This window comes from Salvelinus sp. IW2-2015, linkage group LG22, assembly GCF_002910315.2.
Source record: "Salvelinus sp. IW2-2015 linkage group LG22, ASM291031v2, whole genome shotgun sequence".
In the NCBI taxonomy this organism is placed as follows: domain Eukaryota; kingdom Metazoa; phylum Chordata; class Actinopteri; order Salmoniformes; family Salmonidae; genus Salvelinus; species Salvelinus sp. IW2-2015.
In genome coordinates, this window is record NC_036862.1 from 17,548,142 (window position 1) to 17,576,054 (window position 27,913).

Below are 27,913 nucleotides of genomic sequence, written 5' to 3' on the forward strand. Positions count from 1 at the left end.
TTTTTATTTATTTTTACACATCTACCAATAGGTGCACTTCATTGCGAGATTGGAAAACCTACCGGGTCTTTGTGGTTGAATCTGTGGTTGAAATTCACTGCTCGACTGAGGGACCTTACAGATAATTTATGTGTGGGGTACAGAGAGTCATTCAAAAATCATGTTAAAACACTATTATTGCACCATTTAATCAATTTTCAAGTCAGGTTTTAACAACAAAATGTGGAAAAAGTGGGTGTGAATACTTTCTGAAGGCATGTGAATACTTTCTGAAGGCACTGTATTAGAAGATAGTTATGGCCGGATCACCCAATTCGTGTTCAAATAATCAATGTGGGCATCCCTCTCCATAATAACATGAGCATTCTCAACACTGCAAGAGCAACAGAATGGCTGACATGTATAATTCCCTTGCAGGTCAACGTCACTTACTGTGGAAGTGGTGGCGAACATGTACTTGTCCCGGAGCTGGAAGTTGTCCACTCTCTCCAGGATGACTCGGCGGTTCTGCCCGCTCTGGAAGAAGTCGGTGCTGCTGAGGATGCTGGACACCCCCTGGGGCTCGTGCCTCTGGACCAGCACCGTGGTGGGGGAATCGTACGGCTCCACACCCCTAGAAAGATGCAGAAATCAGCGCCAGTCTGTGGCACATAGGTAGGGCCAAGAGTTTCTCTTTGACCACGTGGCCTGCCCAAGAAAAACTCCAGGCCTTTGACCGTGAGTTTATATTTACTGACCATGTGAACTGAACAGGAAGGACTTAAGGGCCTTGGAGGTCTTCCCGTTCAGATAACATGGTCTGGGAAAACTCAGGGCCCAACTTAGTCATACCATACAGAGGGACATAAAGTTATGGTTACACACACACACACACACACACACACTCACTGACAGACTCTGAAAAACTGAGAAATGTTTTACGGATTACTGACAATCCTAGTATAGTGGAACGGCCTACGTGTTCCTGTGAACACATTCGAAACTCAGAATCCATTTACCACACACATTGATGTATTTATAGTTTCCCAACTGCACATTTCCAGTAGAAGTTCTGTGTGTGGCCATTTTAAGCTGTGAACTTACGGTAAGCTACAGCAGAACTGAAAGAGGTTTACAGTAGTTTATGATCATCTCCCATAAGGCATTCCAGATTCTCACGGAGTGTTCTCACTAACAATGGAGCCACACAGAGAGAGCCTGGTGTCTTGACTGGCCTATAGCGTGACATTTTAGAGGGGGTCGCATTTTTATGGGAGCAGGCTGTCCATGTAGAGAGGATAAGAAAGACCTAGGTCAGACAAACTTGGGACCTTGCCTGTCTAACATTAGTTTGGAGACTTTAACTACAAATCGGGAAACTGCCAATATTAGAGTTTGGGGCAGAGTTTCAGGCCTGGCCGAAATTAGAGTTTGTCGCATTGCTTTTTGGACTTGTCTATATCAAAGTTTGGGGGCCTTGTCCATCTGAGTTTGGGGTCTTGTCTGTCTATCTAACAGAATTTGGGGCTGTGCCTATATCAGAGTTTGGAACTTTGCCTATATGGGCTATCCTTTCAATSTAACGCTGGCAGAGCAGTGAGTTAAAGCTAGCCTATCTAATCCACAGTACACTGCGAAACAAGGACCTCTTTATTCTTTCTATTTATTCTCTCGATACTTCTACCAAACAGGATAAAATGTTTAGGACAAAAAGGAACGAATACATACAATTTGCTGGTTCGAAATGTTTTGACAAATGCTGGTTAAACACGTCCAACAGTGGGATGTGAACCAGACAAAACCCCAGGGCTTACAGCCTTCTTAGCCTGATCTGCAGCGCTGGCCTTTTTCTCTGTGGCCTACGCAAACGGATTAGACATGGAAAGCCCATAGTCGGCTAAGAACTGGACACACATGGTTAAAAAGGAAAACTGGCCATAGAGGCCGAGGAGGAAGAAGCACCAGACAAAGATGYCAATGCAGCTGGTGATGCGGAAGCAGTTAGACACAGCGGAGTCAGTAGCTGCATCCAGATTTAAAAGGAAAATGGACTGGTGGAAAAAACACGGCGGAAAAAATATATACTCTTTCTAGCCAATGCTTACACCAATCCAATGCTTTGAAATATGTGGGGAGGAGTGCAGCAGTACACACTTCTGGAGCTGCTTTCCTCCTCAGAAGTCTGCAAAGACTTTCAAGCTTTGTGTGTATAGTTACTGCTTTGGGATGAAATGGTTTGTTCATGTTCGTTGTTGGGTTGTATGGGTATTTGTAGTCTAAATCCTCCCTCTACAACGGTCTCCTGAGACTCTGAGGCTCAGAAGCGTGATCTAAGAGGATCTCCTACGTTCACACTTGGTGGGGGGGAGGGGCATCATCTCCCAAACACAGGAAAGAGCCCAGGGGGGGGGGGGGTTGACTGCAGCGGTAGCTGCGATGTTATCTGCAGTGCTGCCTGGTATTACTGACTACATGATGCCACTTGGACAGGCAGAGTTAAGTGGGGCMCAGGCACTGGCAGACGCAGACAATCATTTATTAATCAATCAGAAAGAAGCCCWGTCCCATGCCCCCCTCAGTCGCCACATATACGACCACCTACACCGTCGGAGAACGCAGGAGGGAGAGAAAAATCAAAAGGGAGAAGGGCTATGTGTCTCTCTCTGCCACCAGATGATGTGTGCACATGTGTGTACAAATAGTCTGGGGAGATTAAAATGTTGTCAGTAAGGTGAAAATGTTCCGAACGATGCAGATAGAAATACACTGAAAAGAACGGACGTGATTCCTAATTCTACTTGACAGACAAGCTTATACGTTCTACACAATACATTTCAAATCGGAACGTTCTGAAATGTTGCACCCTCCTGAACAGACCCCTGCTGTAGCTGACAAGCAGCATTACATATCTGCAGTGGAGAATGAGAGCCTCTTGTTGTCACCTATTAAAGGCAGAGATCCTGCGAGGGAATGAAAGTGATGTCTAACCCGAACTAACCCTCCGCATCCACGCCTTTAAATCATTAACAGATCGGTCAAATCCTTTTATGGATGGGATTTGAAAGTAAAGCATATTTGTTTTATGTTTGAGTGGGCCACTCTCCTGCCTAGGCCTACTTTACGTGGTGAGAGACACACGGCTGATCTCGTTCACAAGGCACTGAATGTGTCGCAATCATCATTAGCGGTATCAGATTGTTTTTGTTTTTTGATCGACTTTGTCTGTGCAAACTCTGCCCATCTGGCACTCCAGCCAGGCTCAAGAAACGTTMAAAAGTATTTGAAAGATTTCAAACACTATTTGAACCGAGATCTGGTTGATAGGAGGGTTCAAAATCATTCACACATAGTGAGCCCCAAATAACAATCAGGTAATCAGTGYCTCTCTCCCTCAGGGACCGTAGTGGCATTTTCTTTGCTTTGTCATTCAATTACAAGGGCCAATCTAATCTATGCATTTAACTTGGAGAGGCAGGGAGTTAGCTCGCAAGCTGCATGCTTGGTAAGCATACAGCGATCAGAAGACATGTTTATCTCTCCACTGTCTGAGGTCTAGTGAGGGACATATTGAGGAGGCAAGCAGTCACAGAACACAGAAAAACAGGAAATAAACAGGAAATGAAGACACACACACACACACACAGCCCACCCATCCCTCTCACAGATCGTTGCTTTAATGTTTTGCAGACAGTCTGGCACTCAACAGCGACAATTAATTATACTGATGACTGTACATTCTGCCTCTCCTCACACAATCATCACCTTTGTATACAGAGGCATTGATCTTACCAGAAATATGCCTTCACGTGCTCTTGGATCAACACCCATGTCTCTCCAAAATCGTCAGATTTCCATAGCTGCAAAAATAACAGAGGCAGGGGGTGGGGAGTAAATGAAGGTCACATGTTGACTGCAGGCTATATATAACTGGCAGAATGTTTGAGAGTCGACCGTTTTCCATCATTTCAGTTGAGCTGAAATGTGAATAATTAGTTCGGGGAAAATTCCACAAAATGTCCTCCGTATTGTATTTTTCAGAGAGACAGTTTAGTAGATGCAGCTGTGACATTTAACCAGTATTTAAATATGCACCATTCTATTTGCAATTATGCAACTGTCCTACATTCAGAAATATCGGCTTTGTTTCTCTAGAACAGTCACACCGTATTATAAATAAAATGCTGTGGGGCTATGGTACGGTAATCCAGCATATGGAGTAGAGCCATTTGTCCACATAGGCATCTAACCCCAAACCTACTGGTGGCCACAGAGCTACTGGCAAAGGAGGAGCCTGATGATGTCTTACAGTACTATAGCCCTGATCATTATAATAGACTCCTCCTACACAAAGATCTCCATCATGAAAAGACTGTTGATCTCAAGGGACTTTCTGGTTAAACATTTTATTTATTTATTTATTATTTATTTTTAAACATGCTTACCTCTGCATGTTGTTAATTGTCTACGTTTCTGTCCGATACTTTTTTTCAAGACAGTGAAGCAGCATTTCTATAGCAGTCAGTTGACTACCTGTTTGTTGGGGTGGGAGCCGTCATAGCCCAGGACCAGGTTGGCTCTCTTGCTGTGCAGCAGCAGATCTGTGGGCTTGAAGGGGATGGAGAACCCCTGGATGGTCTTGCAGAAGTCAAAGGAGTTCCAGAGGTAGCTGTTGGTGCTGTCTGCAAAGAGGTACTRGAACGAGAGAAGGACAAGACAGGCCAAGGTTAGGCTAAATACCCACTGRGGTCTGTTCRTGAGTGTTACGGAATGTTAAGMTAGAAATRTATTGTGTAGAATAGATATGACATTCTGTCCTGTTGAACAGGGAATCATTATTGMATAACATTTCTATTTGTACCTGCATCTTTCTGAACTGAATAAACCTCTGACGTGGCAAAACTTCAAGCCTGACTGATTTCAACAAACTAGAATAGCAAGAACCGGTCTAATATCTCAATTCTAGATATCTCTMGTCTAGCTACTTCAAAAGACAGTTTTTGCAAACATCCCCACCTCCAAAAACCAAAAATATTCACAGAACTAGTCAGAGATATTTAATTTGAAAGGCCTAATTAGAAATTCAGATTACACAATTATACAGAGCTATAATCCCATTTTGTCACTCCTTCCTTTGATCTATTTTTTAGCTGCCTTCCCAATAACTCCTCTATTCTCAACGGCCTCCATTTGGAAACGGGACAGAGCCCCTGTGAGAACAAAAGCTCTGTAGCGCAAGGCACCGAGCGGGAGGTAGTGAAATAGATGGATGCTATSAGATGACGATCCAAAGCTGAAATGATATCTCATACTGTAGATGAGTCACGACTAGGACATAGTAGGTCCCACATGTACAGCACATCAGTGAGAAACTTCAGAGACTTACTCCACTGTTATATCACCATATTCAGTGCCTTCAGAAAGTATCCACACCCCTTGACATTTTGCACATTTTGTTGTGTTACAGCCTGAATTTCATAKTCACTMAATTGAGAKTTTGTGTCACTGCCTACACACAATACAGCATAATGTCAAAGTGGGGGGAAAAAAGTGGAAACTTGACAAATTAATATAACAAGTATTCAACCCCTTTGTTATGGYAAGCCTAAATAAGTTCAGGAGTAAAAATGTGCTTAACAAGTCACATAATAAGTTGCAGGGGCTCACTCTGTGTACAATAATAGTGTTTAACATCATTTTTGAATGACTACGTCATTTCTGTATCCCACACATACAGATAATTGTAAAGGTCCCTCAGTCGATTAGTGAATTTCAAACACAGATTCAAACAAAAAGACCAGGGAGGTTTTCCAATGCCATGCAAAGAAGGGCACCTATTGGTAGATGGGTAAAATAAAAGCAGACATTGAATATCCCTTTGAGGATGGTAAAGTTATTAATTAGACTGTGGATGGTGTATCAATACACCCAGTCACTACAAAGATACAGGCATCCTTACTAACTCAGTTGCCATAGAGGAAGGAAACCGCTCAGGGATTTCACCATGAGGCCAAGGTGACTTTAAACAATTAGAGTTTAATGGCTGCGATAGGAGAAAACTGAGGAAAGATCAACAACATTGTAGTTACTCCACAATACTAACCTAAAAGACAAAGAAGGAAGTCTGTACAGAATAAAATATTCCAAAACATGCATCCTGTTGCAACAAGACACTAAAGTAAAACTGAAAAACATGTGGCCTGAATACAAAGTGTTTTGTTTGGGGAAAATCCAACACAACACATCACTGAGTACCACTCTTCATATTTTAAGCATGGTGGTGGCTGCATAATGTTATGTGTATGCTTGTCATCAGCAAGKAMTAGGGATTTTTTTAGGATAAAMWKAAWWKRRMTARRSMYARGCAMARKYMWARWKMWARMSWRRRMSWSRRARWCMMMWTYMMSYWKSASMAKRACMWKAAMCWSAARSMCAARKMYAMAYWKRMRYTGKAGWWGMYWACMWWSAMRACAWYRWWKRWTSWYSASKRGYSTWRYWRCWKYKWYKWMYWWCRKYKKSWWRAWAWWWKRYRRSAMKWSWWRAWRRYKGYYKWSYWRMKAWSAWCAACMAMCWWSWYRRMRSWKSWWGAAKAAWAAAAAAAARWRWAWWRTGYRMAWATWKWRMAMWMYMYRTGTGYRMARWKTTWKASACWCWCMCMSARARASWCWMARMKSTRWWMWYWSYSMMARRKGWKWYTMWMAYRTRTKKWMKAAGGKGTGTGAATACTTATACACATGAAAACATGAAATGACCCCGGGAATAGATAAAACATCGCTCAGAGATGCACAACAATTATATAACAYCACAATGGGTGAATCTTTCTTTGAAGAAGATGTTATAAATAGGCAGATCCATAACCAGTCCGACTTGTTGTATAAGGATAGGCCCTACATGTAATGTTAGACAGCGGGTTATGCTATAGGCTAACCATTCATTATCTCGGATCCCGCTTAATTCATAAATCACTACCTAAAGTGATCACTGCAATTTATCTCTCAGACACTTTATCATATGCTTCTATAAGGGGAGGCTAGACGGACCCATATTTATCAAGCGTCTAGAGAAGGAGATTTAGGATCAGTTTTGCCTTTTAAATCATAATGAATCCGCTTATTATGGACAGAGATGAATTGATCCTAGATCTGTACTCATACTCTGAAGAGGCTTGCTAGAAACGGGCCCGGAATTCACAGCTCAGTGTGCACATGAGAAGAAACCACTAATTTCCCATGGTAATCATCTCCATGATGTTGGGAGCATGTTGYAGACTAAGAGGGTGAAATCCTCCTGCTGTTATACCAGGCAGCCTTGCCTCTCTCTCTGGAGCCCACCTGTCTGCAGATGGATGGCCACAGCCTGCGGCCTCAACAGAGACGCACGCTGATGCAGGGCTCACAAGGCAGGCCACACACAAGTGCCCGCCTGCTAACGGAACAAACTGCACCCACGCAGTGCCAACTTCCCATGCACCCTTACACCTGGAAATAACCTCCACTTGGCTGAGTGCCAGGGGGAACGGCTGGGGGCGGGGCCAGGGCTATGACTCACCGGCACACAGCGAGACATAATCGAACACGGCACCGCACCAAACYTCACGGCACTGCWTCGAACAMTCTCGAGCTCATGAGTGATAACTACGCATGTACACAAGCACACACCCACAGACACTATATACACCTAAATCAACCCTTAGAAACCACAAGCTCAATAGTGGTATGTGCCTTCTGCTGGTTTTGTGGAGATGGGAGAACATGTGAAAAAGCTATACACTCATACTTTGAAAACATAATAAAACCCCTCTGTATCAGGGCAGTTTGCAATATAGAGACAGGCCTTTTATCATCATTCTGCACAGTGAGTGCACAAAACATTTGGAACACCTGCCCTTTCCATGACAGACTAACCAGGTGAATCCAGGTGAAAGCTAAGATCCATTATTGACCTGTTAAATCCACTTCTATCAGTGTAGATGAAGGGGAGGAGACAGGTTAAAGAATGATGTTGAAGCCTTGAGCAATTGAGACATGGATTGTCTATGTGTGCCATTCAGAGGGTGAATGGGCAAGACAAAATATTTAAAGCCTTTGAACAGGGTATGTTAATAAAGTGCCAGGTGCACTGGTTTGAGTGTGTCAAGAACTGCAATGCTGCTGGATTTTCACGCTCAACTGTTTCCCGTGTGTATCAAGAATGGTCCTCCCGAGTAGCGCAGCAGCCTAACATGCTGACCAAACCRGACACGCGCCCGCGTACGCCATCACACGCATGTTGATTTTGTTCACCCACACCAGAAGCGATCAGGACACACAGGTTGAAATATCAAAACAAACTCTGAACAAATTATATTACATTTGGGACAGGTCAAAAATAATTAAACATTTATGGCAATTTAGCTAGCTAGCTTTGTCCTGTATTTTTATTACATTTATCTTTTTATTTAACTAGGCAAGTCAGTTAAGAACAAATTCTTATTTACAATGACGCCTACCAAAAGTCCTCCTGCGGGGACGGGGGCTGGGATAAAATAACTCAAGAATATAGGCAAAACACACAACACACATAAAGAGAGGCCTAAGACAACAACATAGCATGGCACAACACCTGACAACACAGCATGGTAGCAACACAACATGACAACAACATGGTAGCAACAACAACATGGTAGCAACACAACATGGCAGCAGAACAACATGGCAGCAGCACAAAATGGTAGCAGCACAAAACAGGGCACAAACATTATTGGGCACAGACAAACAGCACAAAGGGTAAGAAGGTAGAGACAACAATACACACAAGTGTCAGTAAGAGTGTCCATGATTGAGTTGAGGTTGAAGAGAATTGAGGTTTAAGGACAACAAAGTCAAGGTATTGGAGTGGCCATCACAAAGCCCTGACCTCAATCCTATAGAAAATGTGTTGGCAGAACTGAAAAAGCGTGTGCGAGCAAGGAGGCCTACAAACCTGACTCAGTTACACAGCTCTGTCAGGAGAAATGGGCCAAAATTCACCCAACTTATTGTGGGAAGCTTGTGGAAGGCTACCCGAAACGTTTGACCCAAGTTAACAATTTAAAGGCAATGCTACCAAATACTAATTGAGTGTTTGTAAACTTCTGACCCACTGGGAATGTGATGAAAGAAATAAAAGCTGAAAAAATAATTCTTACTATTATTCTGACATTTCACATTCTTAAAAATAAAGTGGTGATCATAACTGACTAAGACAGGGAATATTACTAGGATTAAATGTCAGGAATTGTGAAAAACTGAGTTTAAATGTATTTGGCTAAGGTGTATGTAAACTTCCGACTTCAACTGTATATGCAGATGATACAGTCTTATACTCAGCTGGCCCCTCCCAGATTTTGTGTTAAACGCTCTACAACAAAGCTGTCGAAACTGTCGATATAGATACTTTGTACATGTTTCCTCTAGCATCTTCACAAGGTCCTTTGCTGTTGTTCTGGATTGATTTCACTTTTTGCACCAAAGTACGTTCATCTCTAGGAGACAGAACGCATCTCCTTCCTGAGCGGTATGACGGCTGTGTGGTTCCATGGTGTTCATACTTGCGTACTATTGTTTGTACAGATGAACGTGGTACCTTCAAGCGTTTGGAAATTGCTCCCAAGTGAACCAGACTTGTGGAGGTCTAAAAAAAAAAAATCTGAGGTCTTGGCTGATTTATTTTGATTTTCCCATGATGTCAAGCAAAGAGGCACTGAGTTTGAAGGTAGGCCTTGAAATACATGCACAGGTACACCTCCAATTGACTCAAATTATGTCAATTAGCCTATCAGAAGCTTCTAAAGCCATGGCATCATTTTCTGGAATTTTCCAAGCTGTTTAAAGGCACAGTCAACTTAGTGCATGTAAACTTCTAACCACTGGAATTGTGATACAGTGAACTATAAGTGAAATAATCTGTAAACAATTGTTGGAAAAATTACTTGTGGTCATGCACAAAGTAGATGTCCTAACCGACTTGCCAAAACTATATTGTTAACAAGAAATTTGTGGAGTGGTTGAAAAACGAGTTTTAATGACTCCAACCTAAGTGTATGTAAACTTCCGACTTTAACTGTAAATGGATGAGAGCGCTTCCTACTGCCTGAGCTATGTTGTCGATGTAAATTGAGAAGAGCGTGGGGCCTAGGATCAAGCCTTGGGGTACACCCTTGGTGACAAGCAGTGGCTGAGACAGCAGATGTTCTGATTTTATAGACTGCACTCTTTGAGAGAGGTAGTTAGCAAACCAGGCCAAAGACCCCTCAGAGACACCAATACTCCTTAGCCGGCCAACAAGAATGGAATGGTCTACCGTATCAAAAGCTTTGGCCAAGTCAATAAAAATAGCAGTACAACATTGCTTAGAATCAAGGGCAATGGTGACAACATTGAGGACYTTTAAGGTGGCAGTGACACATCCATAACCTGAGCGGAAACCAGATTGCATACCAGAGAGAATACTATAGACATCAAGAAAGCCAGTCAGTTGATTATTGACAAATTTTTCCAAAACTTTTGATAAACAGGGCAAAATAGAAATAGGCCTATCACAGTTAGGATCAGCTTGATCTCCCCTTTTAATTAAAGGACGAACTGTGGCTGCCTTCCAAGCAATGGGAACTTCCCCAGAGAGGAGAGATGTTAAAAAGGTCAAAGATAGTCTTGGCGATTATAGGTGCAGCAACCTTAAAGAAGAAAGGGTCTAAGCCGTCTGACCCAGATGTTTTTTTGGGGTCAAGTTGAAGGAGCTCCTTTAGCACCTTGGACTCAGTGACCGCCTGCAGGGAGAAACTTTGTAGCGGGGCAGGGGAAAAAGAGGGAGAAGCATCAGGGCTAGTCACATTAGAAGGGGTGGGAGATGATGAAATGTTGGACGGGCAAGGAGAGGCATGGTTGAGTCAAATAGGAATCTTGACTTAATGAAGTGGTGATTAAAAAGCTCAGCCATGTGCTTCTTGTCAGTAACAACCACATCATCAACTTTAAGGGACATGGGCAGCTGTGAGGAAGAGGGTTTATTCTCCAGTTCTTTAACCGTTTTCCAGAACTTCTTGGGTTTAGACCCACAGAGAGAGAACTGCTCCTTAAAGTAACTAACTTTGGTCTTCCGGATAGCCTGAATGCACTTATGTGCCTGAACGAGAGCCAGTCAACCTGAGTRTGCGTGTGCCAAGCCATTCGCCAAATGCAATTCTTGAGGTGGAGTAACTCTGCAAGATCACAGTCGAACCAGGGTCTGAACCTGTTTTTAATTCTAATTTTCTTTATGGGTGTGTATTTGTTAACAATATCACTGAAAATATCAAAAAAGAAGGCCCAAGCGGCTTCGATACTCTTTCGTTACCACGTCCCAGTAATGACCAACACATCTGGATTGGAGCTGTGAATCCACACTTTCAATTGATCCAATTTAGGTAATAAGCTTCTAGTGTTAACGTGCAGAAAACCCAGGCTTTTACTAGAACAGAAATCAGTGAAACAGATAGAGCACAAGTCAGAATTGGGGCTAGCAACAGTAGATGGGCCAGGGTGTACATGCACATTTCCAGATTTCATCAACAGTAATACAATCAAGGCACAGCAGAGGACAGGGAGACAGGGAGAGTTCTGCAGTGTTGATTTATGATATTTGAATGTGCATTAAATAGCAACATGATCATGTAATACAGCAATTTCATCAGGTAACATGAATACAAAGCCGGCGAGAGGTGGTTAGAATAGGACGGGAGTTCAAAAGTGTGTGTAACCAATAGAGAGTCAGAATCCCGAGTGTGGGAACAAGCATAGTCTCCCCCACGGTTGGGTAAACAAGAAAGTTCATAGTCAACAAAGCATGCAGGAGTCATGAGGGAAATAGCAAAATGCACAAGAAAAAAATATATAACGACTTGGGGCTAGCCATTTTAAGTTCAGAGTCACTCGCTCCAACAGTGCCTGTGTGCTGGAGGTGAGTGAAAGCTCTGGAGAGAGGGGGGAGTGTGGTGGGGGTACCAGTACCAGTGGATGGTCTCTGAACAGCAGGAGTTGGCTTCAAGGCCTCTGGATTTGGGTGGGGTAGCCTGCCATTTCTTGGGCTCAAAGGCTTCGACACCTCTCACTTCACACCTCAGTGCTAATTGAAGTTGTATCTGGTCTGTCGCAGTTCCAGGTTGGATGGTGTATTAATCCTTCCAGGTAATCTTGTCCAAAATGAGGTTGTAGGTTTGGAGTTTTGATCTGGAGTGAGGGTATCATCCTGTATATGTCCCTGCCTAAATCTATTTTATTTTTGTAAAAACATGCTGRAAAATGCAGAAGCTCATCTGCTCATGACCTCTCTCTCCAGCAGCCAGGGAACATTACCGTATATAAACATTGGGTTGTTAATTTACCTGAAATTAATTTCCTTCTTTGGACTTTATATGGCRGTTGGAAACCAACTTTACAAAATTACTACAACCTACCGGAGTGTGGACCTACGTTCTTCTTTCAATCACCCACGTGGGTATATGCTTCTAAAAACCAATGAGATTTGAGATGCAGGACTTGCAACGTGTTGAGCGTCACAAATAGAACCAACTTCTATTTTAGCGCCTGGCCACGCAGACGCTCGCTGTCACGCTCAAGCAGTGTGGGTGCAATGATTGAATAACATGTATTTGTACATTTATTTTGGACGCGAGCGGTTTGGTCAGCATGTAAGGGAAGATCATGTGACATCCATATGAAAAAAACGTGCAAAAGTACTTCACGCATATTGCTGCAAGACATATTTCCCTCTGTTGGATGCATATTTTTTTCTTGTTATCTGGTTTCTAGATGATTGCCGGTTCAATATCCAAGTATATAGAAACAATGACATTGACAAGCMCAGAGGAAGYGCTGTTATTCTCTCYGTGACATCACCTTGTAAGCAARCTTATATGGTGTGCTGCAAGAATGGGGACCAAGGAGTTTCTGCTAAACCACTGGTAAGCATACATTTTGAAATGCTTACATCTACGTTACATTTAACGTATGGCTTAATTTCACATTTTACAGCTGAACGTCCCACAAAGCAATAGACACCCTCTGTACAGTCTCTGTAGCCTTAGTTTGGGTTRACAACTGGGTTGGGTTCAGCAGTCGTTCAAGAAAAACAAAAATCGGTGTTCTCCTTATGAGATAAGATCAGGAAGTACATTCCCATTTCATAGTTTCTCCCTACTGAACACAACCCAGGTGTGATTATTACTGTACCTTCATACTAGAGGTCGACCGATTAATCGGAATGGCCAATTAATTAAGGCCGATTTCAAGTTTTCATAACAATCGGAAGTCGGTAATTTTGGACGCCGATTTTTTATTTATTTATTTTTTACACCTTTATTTAACTAGGCAAGTCAGTTAAGAACACATTCTTATTTTCAATGACGGCCTAGGAACGGTGGGTTACCTTGTCAGCTCAGGGATTCAATCTTGCAACCTTACGGTTAACTAGTCCAACGCTCTAACCACCTGCCTCATGAGGAGCCCGCCTGTTACGCGAATGCAGTAAGAAACCAAGGTAAGTTGCTAGCTAGCATTAAACTTATCTTATAAAAAACAATCAATCAATCATAATCACTAGTTATAACTACACATGGTTGATGATATTACTAGTTTATCTAGCGTGTCCTGCGTTGCATATAATCGATGTGGTGCGTATTCGCGAAAAAGGACTGTCTTGCTCCAATGTGTACCTAACCATAAACATCAATGCCTTTCTTAAAATCAATACACAGAAGTATATATTTTTAAACCTGCATATTTAGCTAAAAGAAATCCAGGTTAGCAGGCAATATTAACCAGGTGAAATTGTGTCACTTCTCTTGCGTTCATTGCACGCAGAGTCAGGGTATATGCAACAGTTTGGGCCGCCTGGCTCATTGCGAACTAATTTGCCAGAATTTTACGTAATTATGACATAACATTGAAGGTCGTGCAATGTAACAGGAATATTTAGACTCATGGATGCCACCCGTTAGATAAAATATGGAACGGTTCCGTATTTCACTGAAAGAATGTTTTGTTTTCGAGATGATAGTTTCCGGATTCTACCATATTAATGACCTAAGGCTCGTATTTCTGTGTGTTATTATGTTATAATTAAGTCTATGATTTGATAGAGCAGTCTGACTGAGCGATGGTGGGCACCAGCAGGCTCGTAAGCATTCATTCAAACAGCACTTTCGTGCGTTTTGCCAGCAGCTCTGCTGTTTATGAATTTAAGCCTATCAACTCCCGAGATTACGCTCGTGTAACCGATGTGAAATGGCTAGCTAGTTAGCGGGGTGCGCGCTAATAGCGTTTCAAACGTCATTCGCTCTGAGACTTGGAGTAGTTGTTCCCCTTGCTCTGCATGGGTAACGCTGCTTCGAGGGTGGCTGTTGTCGATGTGTTCCTGGTTCGAGCCCAGGTAGCGGCGAGGGGAGGAATGGAAGCTATACTGGCAATACTAAAGTGCCTATAAGAACATCCAATAGTCAAAGGTATATGAAATACAAATGGCATAGAGAGAAATAGTCCTATATTAACTACAACCTAAAACKTCTTACCTGGGAATATTGAAGACTCATATTAAAAGAAACCACCAGTTTTCATATGTTCTGAGCAAGGAACTTAAACGTTAGCTTTCTTACATGGCACATATTGCACATTTACTTTCTTCTCCAACACTTTGTTTTTGCATTATTTAAACCAAATTGAACATGTTTCATTATTTATTTGAGGCTAAATTGATTTTATTGATGTATTATATTAAGTTAAAATAAGTGTTCATTCAGTATTGTTGTAATTGTCATTACTACAAAATAAAACGGCCGATTAATCGGTATCGGCTTTTCTTGGCCCTCCAATAATCGGTATCGGCGTTGAAAAATCATAATCGGTCGACCTCTACTTTGTACACTCAGTGTAGGTACCTCTACGGTCTTCAGCCACTTACCCTCTTATTGTCAGCRGGGCTGTGATAGAACTGGGAGATGACCTGCTTGTTCCCCTCTTTCTCCTTCTCCCCACTCAGCTGAAACTTCTCTGAGATGGGGGAGAAGCTGGTTCCATAGTCGTAAGACACGTACACCTACCATGTGACAGAGGAGAGAGGAAAGAGGTGAGAACATGGAAGTGATGGTACACGGTAAACAAGTGAAATCCGCTATCACAGTACTTTTTGATGTGATGCTTTATGGACAGGAAAAATGAGGCTTGTCAAGTTCGATTTCTTTAATGCTTTTTGATGAAGGACACATTTCTAGTAGAGGACAAACTTATTTTAGAATGGTGTATTGGGAGGGAGGCCATTAACTGACTCTGTAAAAGGAATCAAAGCATTTAGGCAGTAGCTAGACTTTCCATCTACGGAGAGAAACACAATACTTAGGAAAAAGCTTTGTCCATGTTAAGTGCCATTAGAGTGGAACTGTAGTTCCTTTAAGAGAGAACTCCAATCCAGAATGTTAAGAGGTGTTTAGTGTTCCGTGCTGTTCTGTTCTGTCCTGCAGATTCTACCCCAGACAATACATGAGTGAGGTCAGAGCTCTCAGATTCCCATCAGAGTGCCAAAGACCAAGGAGCTCAGACCACAGAGAACAGCACACAAAGCCCACTGAACCCACAACGCCGAYTGGAAGTCATGTCGAGGAACATACTGAACTGGGAGTGGAGAGAGACACAAAACTAACAATTCTTGTTCAAACAAACTGTCCTTCACCAGTGGTATCTCTGCAGTTTAATATAAACAACTTGTTTTTCAAAGGGCATCACATCTCAAGTTAACCCCTTGAGGAGCAAAGGAGGTCTTTCTTACACTGTGAACAAAAGCAGTGGGGGTTGTGTGGGTTACTGTAGGCTGAGCGTGAGTATCAGACAGCATASGGAGCTGATATCATCAAAAGCAGAAAGAGTAGAGCAAGAGAGATGTAACAGATGGAGGGATTCATCCATGGCTCAGTGAATCTGATCGAGGAGAGGAAGCGCACGGCTGGCAGGCAGGCAAGGCCATCTCATTAGCACAGTGGAACAGGTCTGGGCCTCGCAGCACTCATGTGGCCTGTCACTGACCAATGGGCTCCCATGCGCGCACACAATAACATGCACGCGTGCACGCACACAAACACACATGGATACACAAACACTACATTACACAACCAAACTGTGGTTAAACCAGTATTGTCATTTCTGCCATGGTACCTTGAACAAAGGAGTCTTCATTTGAATGGGGGAAAAAATCTGAAATGTACAGTCCATAGTAAGGTTGAAAAGAGGGCAATGTGAACTGAGAGGGAAGGAGAAGATTCAAAGTGTCTGAAAACAGCCCGGCTGTAAAGCAGCATGCAGGCGGTATGCTATGTAGTGGTGGATAGGTTCATGGATATGTTTGTTTCGCGTGATTGTGGATCCCCATCCCGCACACAAGGTGTGTTAATGTACTTACAGGAAATGTAGGCTACTACATTAGTGTACTCACAGGAAGTGTACTACTGTATTCGCAGGAAGTGTACTACTGTGTACTCACCGAGCTAGTCTTGGGACCTGTGGCTCCGACACTGTCTCTGGCCAGCGCCACGATGACATTGCTCTTCTCCCCGGCCCAGTGCACCACCATCTGGTTATGGGAATCGTTCAGGTTGGCCTGCAAAGARAAGAACAGTCTCTCAACTGACCTGATATATTTTTGTTCTGCTTAATCAAAATGCAGCTCAACACGAGGCCAATGAATTAGGCAACTATCTGATAGATTACAGTCGCTTTTACCTCCGATAAACGTCCTTGGACCATAATAGCATTTCATAACAAATTYGATATCAGCTAGACATTGTAATGWTTTTGCTGGGTTTCCGGCATCTTCTTAGCTGGTAGAAATCCCTCCGTGAAAGGGTGCGGTACCTTGCCTGGCTGTGTCTGGTATATTGAACAGAGCTGTTGTGCTTTTCTTTATTCATCCTTTTATCCGGGTAAGCTAACTGATGCATGTTACTATGGCAACGCACTTCGTGGTCTTATTGTTATGACCTTGCGAGGAGCACCTTGCTAAAGGCTCCTCTCCCTCTCTTTGTGTGTGTGTGTGTGTGTGTGTGTGTGTGTGTGTGTGTGTGTGTGTGTGTGTGTGTGTGTGTGAGACAGACAGACAGACAGACAGACAGACAGACAGACAGACAGACAGACAGACAGACAGACAGACAGACAGTGAAAACAAGCAGTGACCAGCTTTACATCACATTGCCCACTGTCAGAGGCCTTCACTGTCTCCATTGAAACAACACAATGCTGCAACACTAAGTGCTTGTGGTAGATGTAGTAGTGTAAAAGCAGAAGGCACAGCTCAAACAAACTCTAATGCTCCATTGGTGCAGCTCTGAAAATAAGTCTGTGAAGTGTGAATCCCCAAAAAGTATGTCATTTTAAATCCCACTGCCTTTACCTCTCATCCGAGCGCTCCCCTCTCTCATTCTTAATTTATCATTCTGCAGGGGGCTGTGAGTCTTTAAAACGCTCAGTTTTCTCCCTATACTACACTATTTCTTCAGTCTTGGACGACACAAAGACTGTCATTTCTGTATAAATGATAAACAAACGTTCCTCTTCTTTCAGTGGTAACTTTACACCAACTATTGGTACTATGGCTTGTAGACTTAGTAATGGAATGGGATTTCTGCTGCAAATTGCTACAAAATAGCCTACAAGAATTTGTTGTGTGTATAAGCATGATTTCAGCATGAACATTGCAATAAGGTAACTCATTCCATGTCATATAACATTCTTATTGCCTGAGAAATAGAGTTCCAAAATAGTCTAACACTTCTACTAACTGGACTTGTCTAATACGAAACGCTCATTCTGAACGTTTTAAAACATTTCGCTATGGTGGGCCCTACTGAACACGTCCCAGGAGGTCAGCTGAGTCAAAGACAAGGCTGTCTTCAAGGCTGAGATGACTCTGCGGTAAATCTTAGCGCCTTTTAAGCCTCATTGCCCGCGGACCATGTAAAAGGGTGCCGGTATGGTCCTCCTGACACAGCTGAATCAGGAGAGTGATGGCACTGGTAAACTGCTGCAAATGGCAGCATGAGACACAATCTATTCCTCTAGCCGACCTCGACAACAAAATCGGCCATTAACATCAGGTAATGACATGAGCCTCACTCCAACCATCTCCAGTTAAGTGAAGCATTGTACTATGCTTGGGGTTAGGGCCTCACAAGCTCACTGTCGTCCGTTGGGTCCCAAAAGATCTGGCTACCTTTAGCTATATCTCATAATACAGCTTTTATTATTATTAAATTAATAATAGGTCTAATCATTGTGTGGAGACATTTTGGGCCTTGAGCACAATGACATCTCCTATTGCTTGTGGTCTTGCAAGGGATTGACGATACTACCAAAAACAGTACAGCRTGAAGATAGGCTAAAACTGCTTCTCCAATGGAAATCCTTGATCCCACTTATAGGCGATGTCATGGCGACGTTGGCTAGCTAAGCTCGTGCGCAGAAACACGTCATCGGGTCTAACGGTCGTCTCGTGCCGAACTGCGCGTGTGCAGGCCGTCAAATCAAAGGCACTCCTTCGATATAAAGTTGTTTTCGTTCCCAGAAGTCTTGCGACGTTGCACCTCTAGGTTAAGAAACTCTGTGATAGTACTGCTCCAATTGAGGCCTTGAAAATGTAAATGTTGGGCCTGAAAATGTGCCTAACTTTGATAATAGCGATAAAGAGTCCTGTTTAGCTCTGCCAAACGGTTTTTAGCATAGATAGTCAAGATTCCAGATGTTGAGTTTGCTAGTGTGATAGTTAAAAGTGGCAAAGAAAGAAGTGACTCAGTACATCTGTTTCTTAGGCAGCATGTTGGTCACTGGGGCATTAGGACGGGTGGTCATACAAAAGCAACCATCAGTCTTTACCAAGCAAGTGCCAGTGATTCTAACACTACTCATTCCTTTGCACTAGTGCATTGACATAAGCTCTGGAAGCATCTAACAAGCCCCAAATTATTCAACATTATTATCTCTGACAAACCTTGAAACTCACCAGAGAGGAACAGTAAATTAATCTGTCCATAGCTCACGGCTCATGCTCCTTTTGCACTATCCGGACGAAGCTAGATTGATGTCAGTTGAAAAACCCCATCGGAATGGAAAAGGAAGTACACAAACCATGCATTACAAAAGCCATTGCCGAGTGTCTGAAGGAGACTGGTCAATGCTGATTCCATCAGTCCAAACTGAAAAGCACAATATCAACTCGGCATATCAGTCACATCAATCTGGACTCTCCTCAAAATTGTTTTCATTGGTAATCCAGGAGACGCTTTTGTGGTGCCCCAAAAATATTTTCTCTCTTTTTCTCCCCTCATGTACCCTCCCTTCTTTGAGAAGCATGGGTGTGTTCAGTAGAGAATTTTTTTGGAAACGAGTGAAACAGGGAGGTAGGCTAATACCTGAACTTGTCCAAGAAACATTCATTTTCGTTTCCAGTGGCAAAATGGTTTTGTGCCCTACTAAGCACAGCCTTGGTGCTACTACGTCAATCTGTTTCCTCAACAACAACAACAAGCAAAGAAAAACCCTGTGAAATAGGGATAGTATTTACATCTCCCCACCATGATCTCCTTCATTATTCAAGAGAGCAGAATGAACCACTGCTGAAAGAGTGTCACCGTTGGAGCGGAGCTGAACTGACGATGACATCATCCGCCTGCTGCAGAACTGGCATTCATTACATTTGCATTTTCAATCTACCCGTGTGTATTTTTGGCTGGATGCAGCCCAATCGCACCACTGTCTGTGACAGTCATGCCGCACAATAGTTATGTTTTTCTGTTATATACACTGAATGATGACCAACTAGCTGCGACAGGCCCTGATATCAATGTGTTATAGGCTAGTTTATCTCCCCATGGTGTAGTCTGGGCTCAGCTATGTTATGTAAAGGTCTGCTCTGCTCTGTGGAATCTCTGAAGTAGCCTCCTTGACAGAGACTAGAGTCCTTCTTCACAAGGCTGAATGATAAGTGGGTTAACATGGCAGATCATGCTGAATGTCTCGATGCTGTTGCCAGCTGAAGAGTAGCCAGACAGCAAAACATTAGTGAGTGCCTGGCACATTCTTTTGGGGTAAAATGTGAGAAACAAGCTTGAAGTGAGACTTCAGGTGAGCTTTTTGTGTGTGTGGTGTGTGGTGTGTGTGTGTGTGTGTGTGTGTGTGTGTGTGTGTGTGTTCTTCGGGAGGTTAAGTTGGTGCTGCACAAACACACCTTCGTTACTGCAACTTGCAGTAAATTCACTCCGAAACAGTAAGTGTGTGTTTAAAGGGTCAAAAACTAGTCTGTAATTGTAGTCCTGAAAGGATCTGTCATAGACTGTGACAGACTGTAGTAAATGATATACAAACACAAAATAAACCAATTAAATGTTTGAAGGGGACCAAGCTGGTATAACTTGCTAATGCTTGTTCTATCGCTCGCCGGCTCACACACACACATGCCGAAATAATGAATGAGACAGCAACATGACAGCAACTTCTTCATGATGATCAAAGATTATCAGGATTCTCATTGATTACCATAGCACCTATTTTTACCCGGCACTCGCTTTGCTGCAGTTAGCAAACAGTATCAGTTGTCCTACTACATTAGGCCAAATCTATTGAAACTCAACACAAAACTGTAAACATATGTATCCTTCTTGCTCACACAGGCTCATAGAATTAGGCTAGATGACATGCATCAGAACAAGTCCATGCACCATAGTAGTATAGTCAAATATATTCATCAAGGCTCCTTACGTGTGACATAATGACCACTATGAACACTAATGAGGAAAATGAGTACAGCCAAGAATTCCCCAAGCCAAACATCACCATGGCACATGACACTTGTATTGTGGTCTTATGCACAAACCCTGTTAGATCTGTTTACTATGGGTCATGTGGCAGGGAACCAGATCCTGCTTGCTACACACCTTTAGAGTGTGCCATGTTATTTCCCTGGATATGTTTGTGAACTGTGGGAAACTGTTGACTGGATAGATTGAGCGAATTCAGGGGTGTGTTGCGTAGGGCAAGCACTATCAAAACAATTTGCAAAGCAACACAAACCAACTATTGGACAAGTTCAGGTATGACCTCTGCGTTTCACTCCATTTCAAGACGTTCTGTCTCTGCTGAACAGGACCGAGGCCTAGACTAGAGGCCTGGCTCTCTTGTTTGTTTTAAGTGAGAATCTCRACTGGCAGATGCTCAAGGCAGGTTTCAGTCACACTCCCTGCTTGAATTTCACAATACAGCCCCCTCCGTGACTGCCTCCACCGTATGACTAAGGGTTTTTACTGGAAGTCATGTCTCAGAGTTTTTTTTTCTTCTACTTATCAGGAATGATGGCTATATTTTTGGTCAATTAGCTGGAACCCTAAAGCCACATTCCTAGTTCTTAAACTAAGAAATTGATTAACTGTATCCACATTTCACACACACTGACAACATCCGATACAGATTTGTACACTGTCAGTGTTTTTTTCTGTTCGGTGGAAAAAATAGTGTGCTTTTTGGGGATATTTCTGAAGGGGGGGGGCTAAACAACAGCTTACTCTCATTCCAAGAAGACATCATCTCGCCTACAGTTAACCTAAATACACATCTGATTCAATGAACACCCTCCAGAMCAAAACACAACATCTGACCAGCAGAGGAATTCCAAACTTGATCACATAAGCAACCATTTCTGTTCCAATGCAGAGAATACTGAAGAGCAGACTACCGTGATTATTAAGAAATTCACATTATAGAGATACYCAGCAAAGAGGCTTCAACGTCTTACAAAAATCAACCATAACAAAAATCAAATATGCAAAGACTGCCACTATTGGCTCCTCACAACATTTGCAGCCTCCAATAAGGCATGCATCTCCACATTGGGAAGAATCTATTGTGTCAGTCTTGGCTAATTAGAATTATGTTGTTGTTGATGTCTGTCACCCTGCCATGATGGTGTGTGTTACTGCTAAGTTTATGTATACTGTAATTTAATTTTCCAGACAAAACTGTGTGATTGTGGTTACATGCTATGATCACCAGGTTTCAGAAAAACTGGTCAGATAAAATAAAATACKGTATTGGGTTGGTCAAGAAGATAATTCAAAAGACTTCGTGCAATACATGTGTGTCGGTCTGTAGATAGACTGTAAAACGGAGGGTTTGTTTACTAGATAGAGTGACGTAATTTAATAGGTTATGCCAGAGCATTCTATGGTAGCTCAAGCCTTACATTGGGAAGAAAGAGCCCGCCATGGCATCGTATGCTGAAAGGGGACAGTCTGTTCTAAAAGAAAAAAGTATAGTAACGTTAGCTACCTAGCTACAGTGGTACTGATAATCACACACTTGGCAATAAGCTAGACTGACTTCGACAGCCTGGCTTTGGTTATTTGCTCTTCACCTCTCCTCGTCAAGGGTCGCGCATGAAATGAGAAAGTCATATAGGCTGCTGAGGTCCGTTACTAAACTAGCTAGCTGCTAAACMTAACTAGCTACTGTAGCTAACTTAGGATAACCTTCCGATTGTAACGTAAGACCTGCTTTCAGTAGAACTGTAGTTACTACTGGAGAAGTAATGCATTACCTGTCCATACACCTTTGGCACGGGTGGTTCGACTGCACTCCGCCGATTGCGATGCTGATACRTGCCCGAAGCTATGTCTTCCCTTGCACTACGTGCAGCTCGTCGCTTCGCATCCGCGCCTATTCCATGGATAAATTCTTCCTTTGCGTTAACCGTAGAAAAACCCCTGTCCTGCGGTAGCAAGAAACGCAGGTCTCGATGCAGACGAAGGGTGGAAGAAAATGTCCCAGGAGAAAAGAAAAATAACAAATATATTGTAAACCTAAGAGGAGACAGCATCTTGAGTGTCTGTCTTGTCGCCATGTTTGTGTATGTTTCGTTTAGGTAACGAGAAGAGCTCATTCGAGTGGCGATTGGAGTACGCGTAGGAGGCACGTCCCCCATCACCCACCTCCCTAAGCAAATTCTGCTAGTGGCATTGGTCGAGTTCGTTTTGCATGGCCCAGAGCCTCGGGTTGGTGGAGATTTTGGTTAAGGACCAATGGAATGTATAAATAACGATTAACTCCGYTCACACGGGGCACCAAGCAATGGAAAATGAATTCTCCCATTGTTAGCGACTTTTTTGTATCTTGAATGAGTGGATGTACTTAAAAAATATCCAACATGATATAGAACCAATGCTGTATATCTAAATTATGAAAAATAAGTGGGATGCATGCCAGCAAAGCCACTACACAACACTAAACAATACATTAATTGCACTATACCACTGCTACAACTGGCTATCAGACAAAGCCTTGTCTGTCAGCGAAAGTTCATTCAGCCTCATTTACTGCCTTAGCTGATATGGTCTGACTTGCTTAAACAAATGTGGTTTCTACTGACAATTGAGATGTACAAACTATGGCATAAGGGGACGACGAGCAGATAACGGGCAATTTCGATTAAGACATTAATGAGCGAGCTAGGATGGACGTAGTCAATATAACTATTTGTTTAGCACTTTTGAAATGTACAGCGACAGAATTCAGAACATGTGCCGTTCGTTCTTACAGTGTTCTCCCTGTACACAAAGTCAGAACCGTAGGATAAATAAAGGKGCATTTAAGCAGACAATGAAAGCTCTTACAATATTCTATGATTTCTCAAAAACAGGTTATAAGGCTACATGTGCACCACCAAGTCAGAACAGAAGGCGAAATTAATAGGTGAAAATATACCAAATTATTAGGGTGAGGCACATAGGCTACTAACAGCTTACTACACAACATACACTTAGTATTACTTTCTTAGCTACAGTATACATATATCCCTTCATGAGCAAATTTTGTCATCATACTTTGTCATTAAAGTCTGGCATTCTCTGGATTTATGGTGCTTTCAAGACAACTGGGAACTCAGAAAAAAAGGTTGAATCATGATGACGTCAGTGATCTTCAGGTCGTAGCTCAAGAAAGAGGCCAGAGTTTCCGATTTACAATTTCGAGTTGGATTTGGTATTTTTGGTATTTTATTAGGATCCCCATTAGCTGTTGCAAAAGCAGCAGCTACTCTTCCTGGGGTCCACACAAAACATGAGACATAATACAGAATTACATAATACAGAACATCAATAGACAAGAACAGCTCAAGGACAGGACTACATACATTTCTTTAAAAGGCACACATAGCTTACATGTCAATGCATACACAGGAACAATCTAGGTCAAATAGGGGAGAGGCGTTGTGCCGCGAGGGGTTGCTTTATCTGTTATTTGAAACCAGGTTTGCTGTTTATTTGAGCAATATGAGATGGTAGGAAGTTCCATGCAATAAGTGCTCTATATAATACTGTACGCTTTCTTGAATTTGTTATGGATTTGGGGACTGTGAAAAGACCCCTGGTGGCATGTCTGGTGGGATAAGTGTGTGTGTCAGAGCTGTGTGTAAGTTGACTATGCAAACAATTCATTTTCAACACATTAATGTTTCTTATAAAAAGAAGAAGTGATGCAGTCAGTCTCTCCACAACTCTTAGCCAAGATAGACTGGCATGCATAGTATTTATTTCAGCCCTCTGATTACAATTAAGAGCAAAACGTTCCACTCTGTATTAGGCCAGCTGCAGCTTAACTATGTCTTTCCTTGCAGCACTGGACCACACAACTGGACAATAATCAAGATTAGACWAAACTAGAGCCTGCAGAACTTGCTTTTTGAGTGTGGTGTCAAAAAAGCAGAGCATCTCTTTATTATGGCGAGACTTCTCCCCATCTTTACAACCATTGAATCTATATGTTATGACCATGACAGTTTACAATCTAAGGTAACTCCAAGTAATTTAGTCTCCTCAACTTGTTCAACAGCCACACCATTCATTACCAGATTCAGCTGAGGTGTAGAATTTAAGGAATGATTTGAACCAAATACAATGCTCTTAGTTTTAGAGATGTTCAGGACCAGTTTATYACTGGCCACCCATTCCAAAACAGACTGCAACTCTTTGTTAAGGGTTTCAGAGACTTCATTAATCAAATCAAATTTATTTATATAGCCCTTCTTACATCAGCTGATATATCAAATGATGTACAGAAACCCAGCCTAAACCCCAAACAGCAAGCAATGCAGTGTAGAAGCACGGTGGCTAGAAAACTCCCTAGAAAGCGCAAAACCTAGGAAGAAACCTAGAGAGGAACCAGGCTATGAGGGTGCCAGTCCTCTTCTGGCTGTGCCGGGTGGAGATTATAACAGAACATGGCAAGATGTTCAAATGTTCATAAATGACCAGCATGGTCAAATAATAATAATAGTTGTCGAGGGTGCAGCAAGTCAGCACTCAGGAATAATGTCAGTTGGCTTTTCATAGCCGATCATTAAGAGTACTTACCGCTCCTGCTGTCTCTAGAGATTGAAAAGCAGGTCTGGGACAGGTAGCACGTCCGGTGAACAGGTCAGGTTCCATAGCACAGGCAGAAGAGTTGAAACTGGAGCAGCAGCACGGCCAGGTGGACTGGGACAGACAGCAAGGAGTCATCATGCCAGGTAGCCTGAGGCATTTCCTAGGGCTCAGGTCCTCCAAGAGAGAGAAAGAAAGAGAATTAGAGAGAGCATACTTAAATTCACACAGGACACCGGATAAACAGGGAAGTACTCCAGATATAACAAAACTGACCCTAGCCCCCCGACACATAAACTACTGCAGCATAAATACTAGAGGCTGAGACAGGAGGGGTCAGGAGACACTGCCCCATCCGATGATACCCCGGAGAGGCCAAACAGGAAGAATATAACCAACCATATTTCCAAAGCACAGCCCCCACACCACTAGAGGGATATCTTAAACCACAACTTACCATCCTGAGACAAGGCCGAGTATAGCACACAAGATCTCCGCCACGGCACAACCCAAGGGGGGCGCCAACCAGACAGAAGATCCAGTCAGTGCATCAACCCACTCAAGTGACGCACCCTTCCTAGGACGGCATGAAAGAGCACCAGTAGCCAGTGACTCAGCCCCTGTAATAGGGTTAGAGCAGAGAATCCCAGTGAGAGAGAGGAACCGGCCAGGCAGAGACAGCAAGGGCGGTTCGTTGCTCCAGAGCCTTTCCGTTCACCTTCACACTCCTGGCCAGACTACACTCAGTCATATGACCCACTGAAGAGATGAGTCTTCAGTAAAGACTTAAAAGTTGAGACAGAGTCCGCGTCTCTCACATTGGTAGGCAGACCATTCCATAAAAATGGAGCTCATTAGGAGAAAGCCCTGCCTCCAGCTGTTTGCTTAGAAATTCTGGGACAATTAGGAGGCCTGCGTCTTGTGACCGTAGCGTACGTGTAGGTATGTACGGCAGGACCAAATCGGAAAGATAGTTAGGAGCAAGCCCATGTAATGCTTTGGTAGTTAGCAGTAAAACCTTGAAATCAGCCCTTGCCTTAACAGGAAGCCAGTGTAGGGAGGCTAGCACTGGAGTAATATGATCAAATTTTGGGGTTCTAGTCAGGATTCTAGCAGCCGTATTTAGCACTAATGGAAGTTTATTTAGTGCTTTATCCGGGTAGCCGGAAAGTAGAGAATTGCAGTAGTCTAACCTAGAAGTAACAAAAGCATGGATTAATTTTCTGCATCATTTTTGGACAGAAAGTTTCTGATTTTTGCAATTTTACGTAGATGGAAAAAAGCTGTCCTTGAAACAGTCTTGATATGTTTGTCAAAAGAGAGATCAGGGTCCAGAGTAACGCCGAAGTCCGCTGTGGTTGCTGATGCGTATATAGTTGAATCATCAGCATACATACACACATGCTTTGTTTAACCTTTACCACCCCGGCGTTCCGCTAGCGAACTCCTCCCACATTCCACTGAAAAGGCAGAGCGCGAAATTCAAAAAATATTTTTTTAGAAATATTTAACTTTCACACATTACAAAGTCCAATACAGCTAATGAAAGATACAGATCTTGTGAATCCAGCCAACATGTCCGATTTTTTAAATGTTTTACAGGGAAAACACAATATATATTTATGTTAGCTCACAACATAGAAAAAAGCACAGACATTTTCACAGCACAGGTAGCAAATCAAAATCAACCAAACTAACCTAGAACAAACCAAAGAAACCAAGAAACAACTTAATCAGATGACAGTCTTATAACATGTTATACAATAAATCTATGTTTTGTTCGAAAAATGTGCATATTTCAGGTAGAAATCATAGTTTACATTGCGGCTACAATCAGAAATTGCACCAAAGCAGCCAGAATAATTACAGACACCAACTGACATACCGAAATACTCATCATAAAACATTTCAGAACAAATTATGGTTATAGCTAATGAAAGAGAAAGATCTTGTGAATAGAGACAATATTTCCGATTTTTGAAGTGTTTACAGCGAAAACACCACATATATTTATGTTAGTTCACCACCAAATACAAAAGACAGACAGACATTTTTCACAGCAACGGTAGCATGCAAGTAGCATGCACAAAGCTAACTTAACTAACTAGAACCAACCTAAATAACCTAGAAAAAACTCCCTCAGATGACAGTCCTATAACATGTTACACAATAAATCTATGTTTTGTTCGAAAAATGTGCATATTTTAGCTATAAATCAGTTTTACATTACTGCTACCATCATAGCTACCATCATAGCTACAGTCAGAAATCGCAGGGAGTAGCCAGAGTAAATACAGAACCCAACGTCAACTACCTAATTACTCATCATAAACATCAGAAAAATATATGGTGGATAGCTAATGAAAGACAAATATCTTGCGAATACAGCCAATATTTCCGATTTTTGAAGTGTTTTACAGCGAAAAACACATATATCGTTATATTAGCTTACTACAAACTAACACACAGCAGCATTGATTCTAGTCAAACGCTAGCGATAGC

General features: G+C 42.5%; 1 protein-coding gene across 1 annotated transcript; it reads right to left on the reverse strand.

Moving 5' to 3' along the window:
• Positions 1-229: 229 nt before the first annotated feature.
• On the reverse strand, positions 230-22,969 carry LOC111949611 (sortilin-related receptor-like). The gene is made up of 6 exons (XM_023966927.2): positions 22,594-22,969; positions 16,498-16,614; positions 14,929-15,063; positions 4,510-4,671; positions 3,769-3,836; positions 230-613 (listed from the first exon to the last, which is right to left on the reverse strand). Exons 1-6 carry the CDS (start codon positions 22,933-22,935, stop codon positions 295-297), a joined length of 1,143 nt encoding a protein of 380 aa, XP_023822695.1. The 5' UTR covers positions 22,936-22,969; the 3' UTR covers positions 230-294.
• Positions 22,970-27,913: the final 4,944 nt, after the last annotated feature.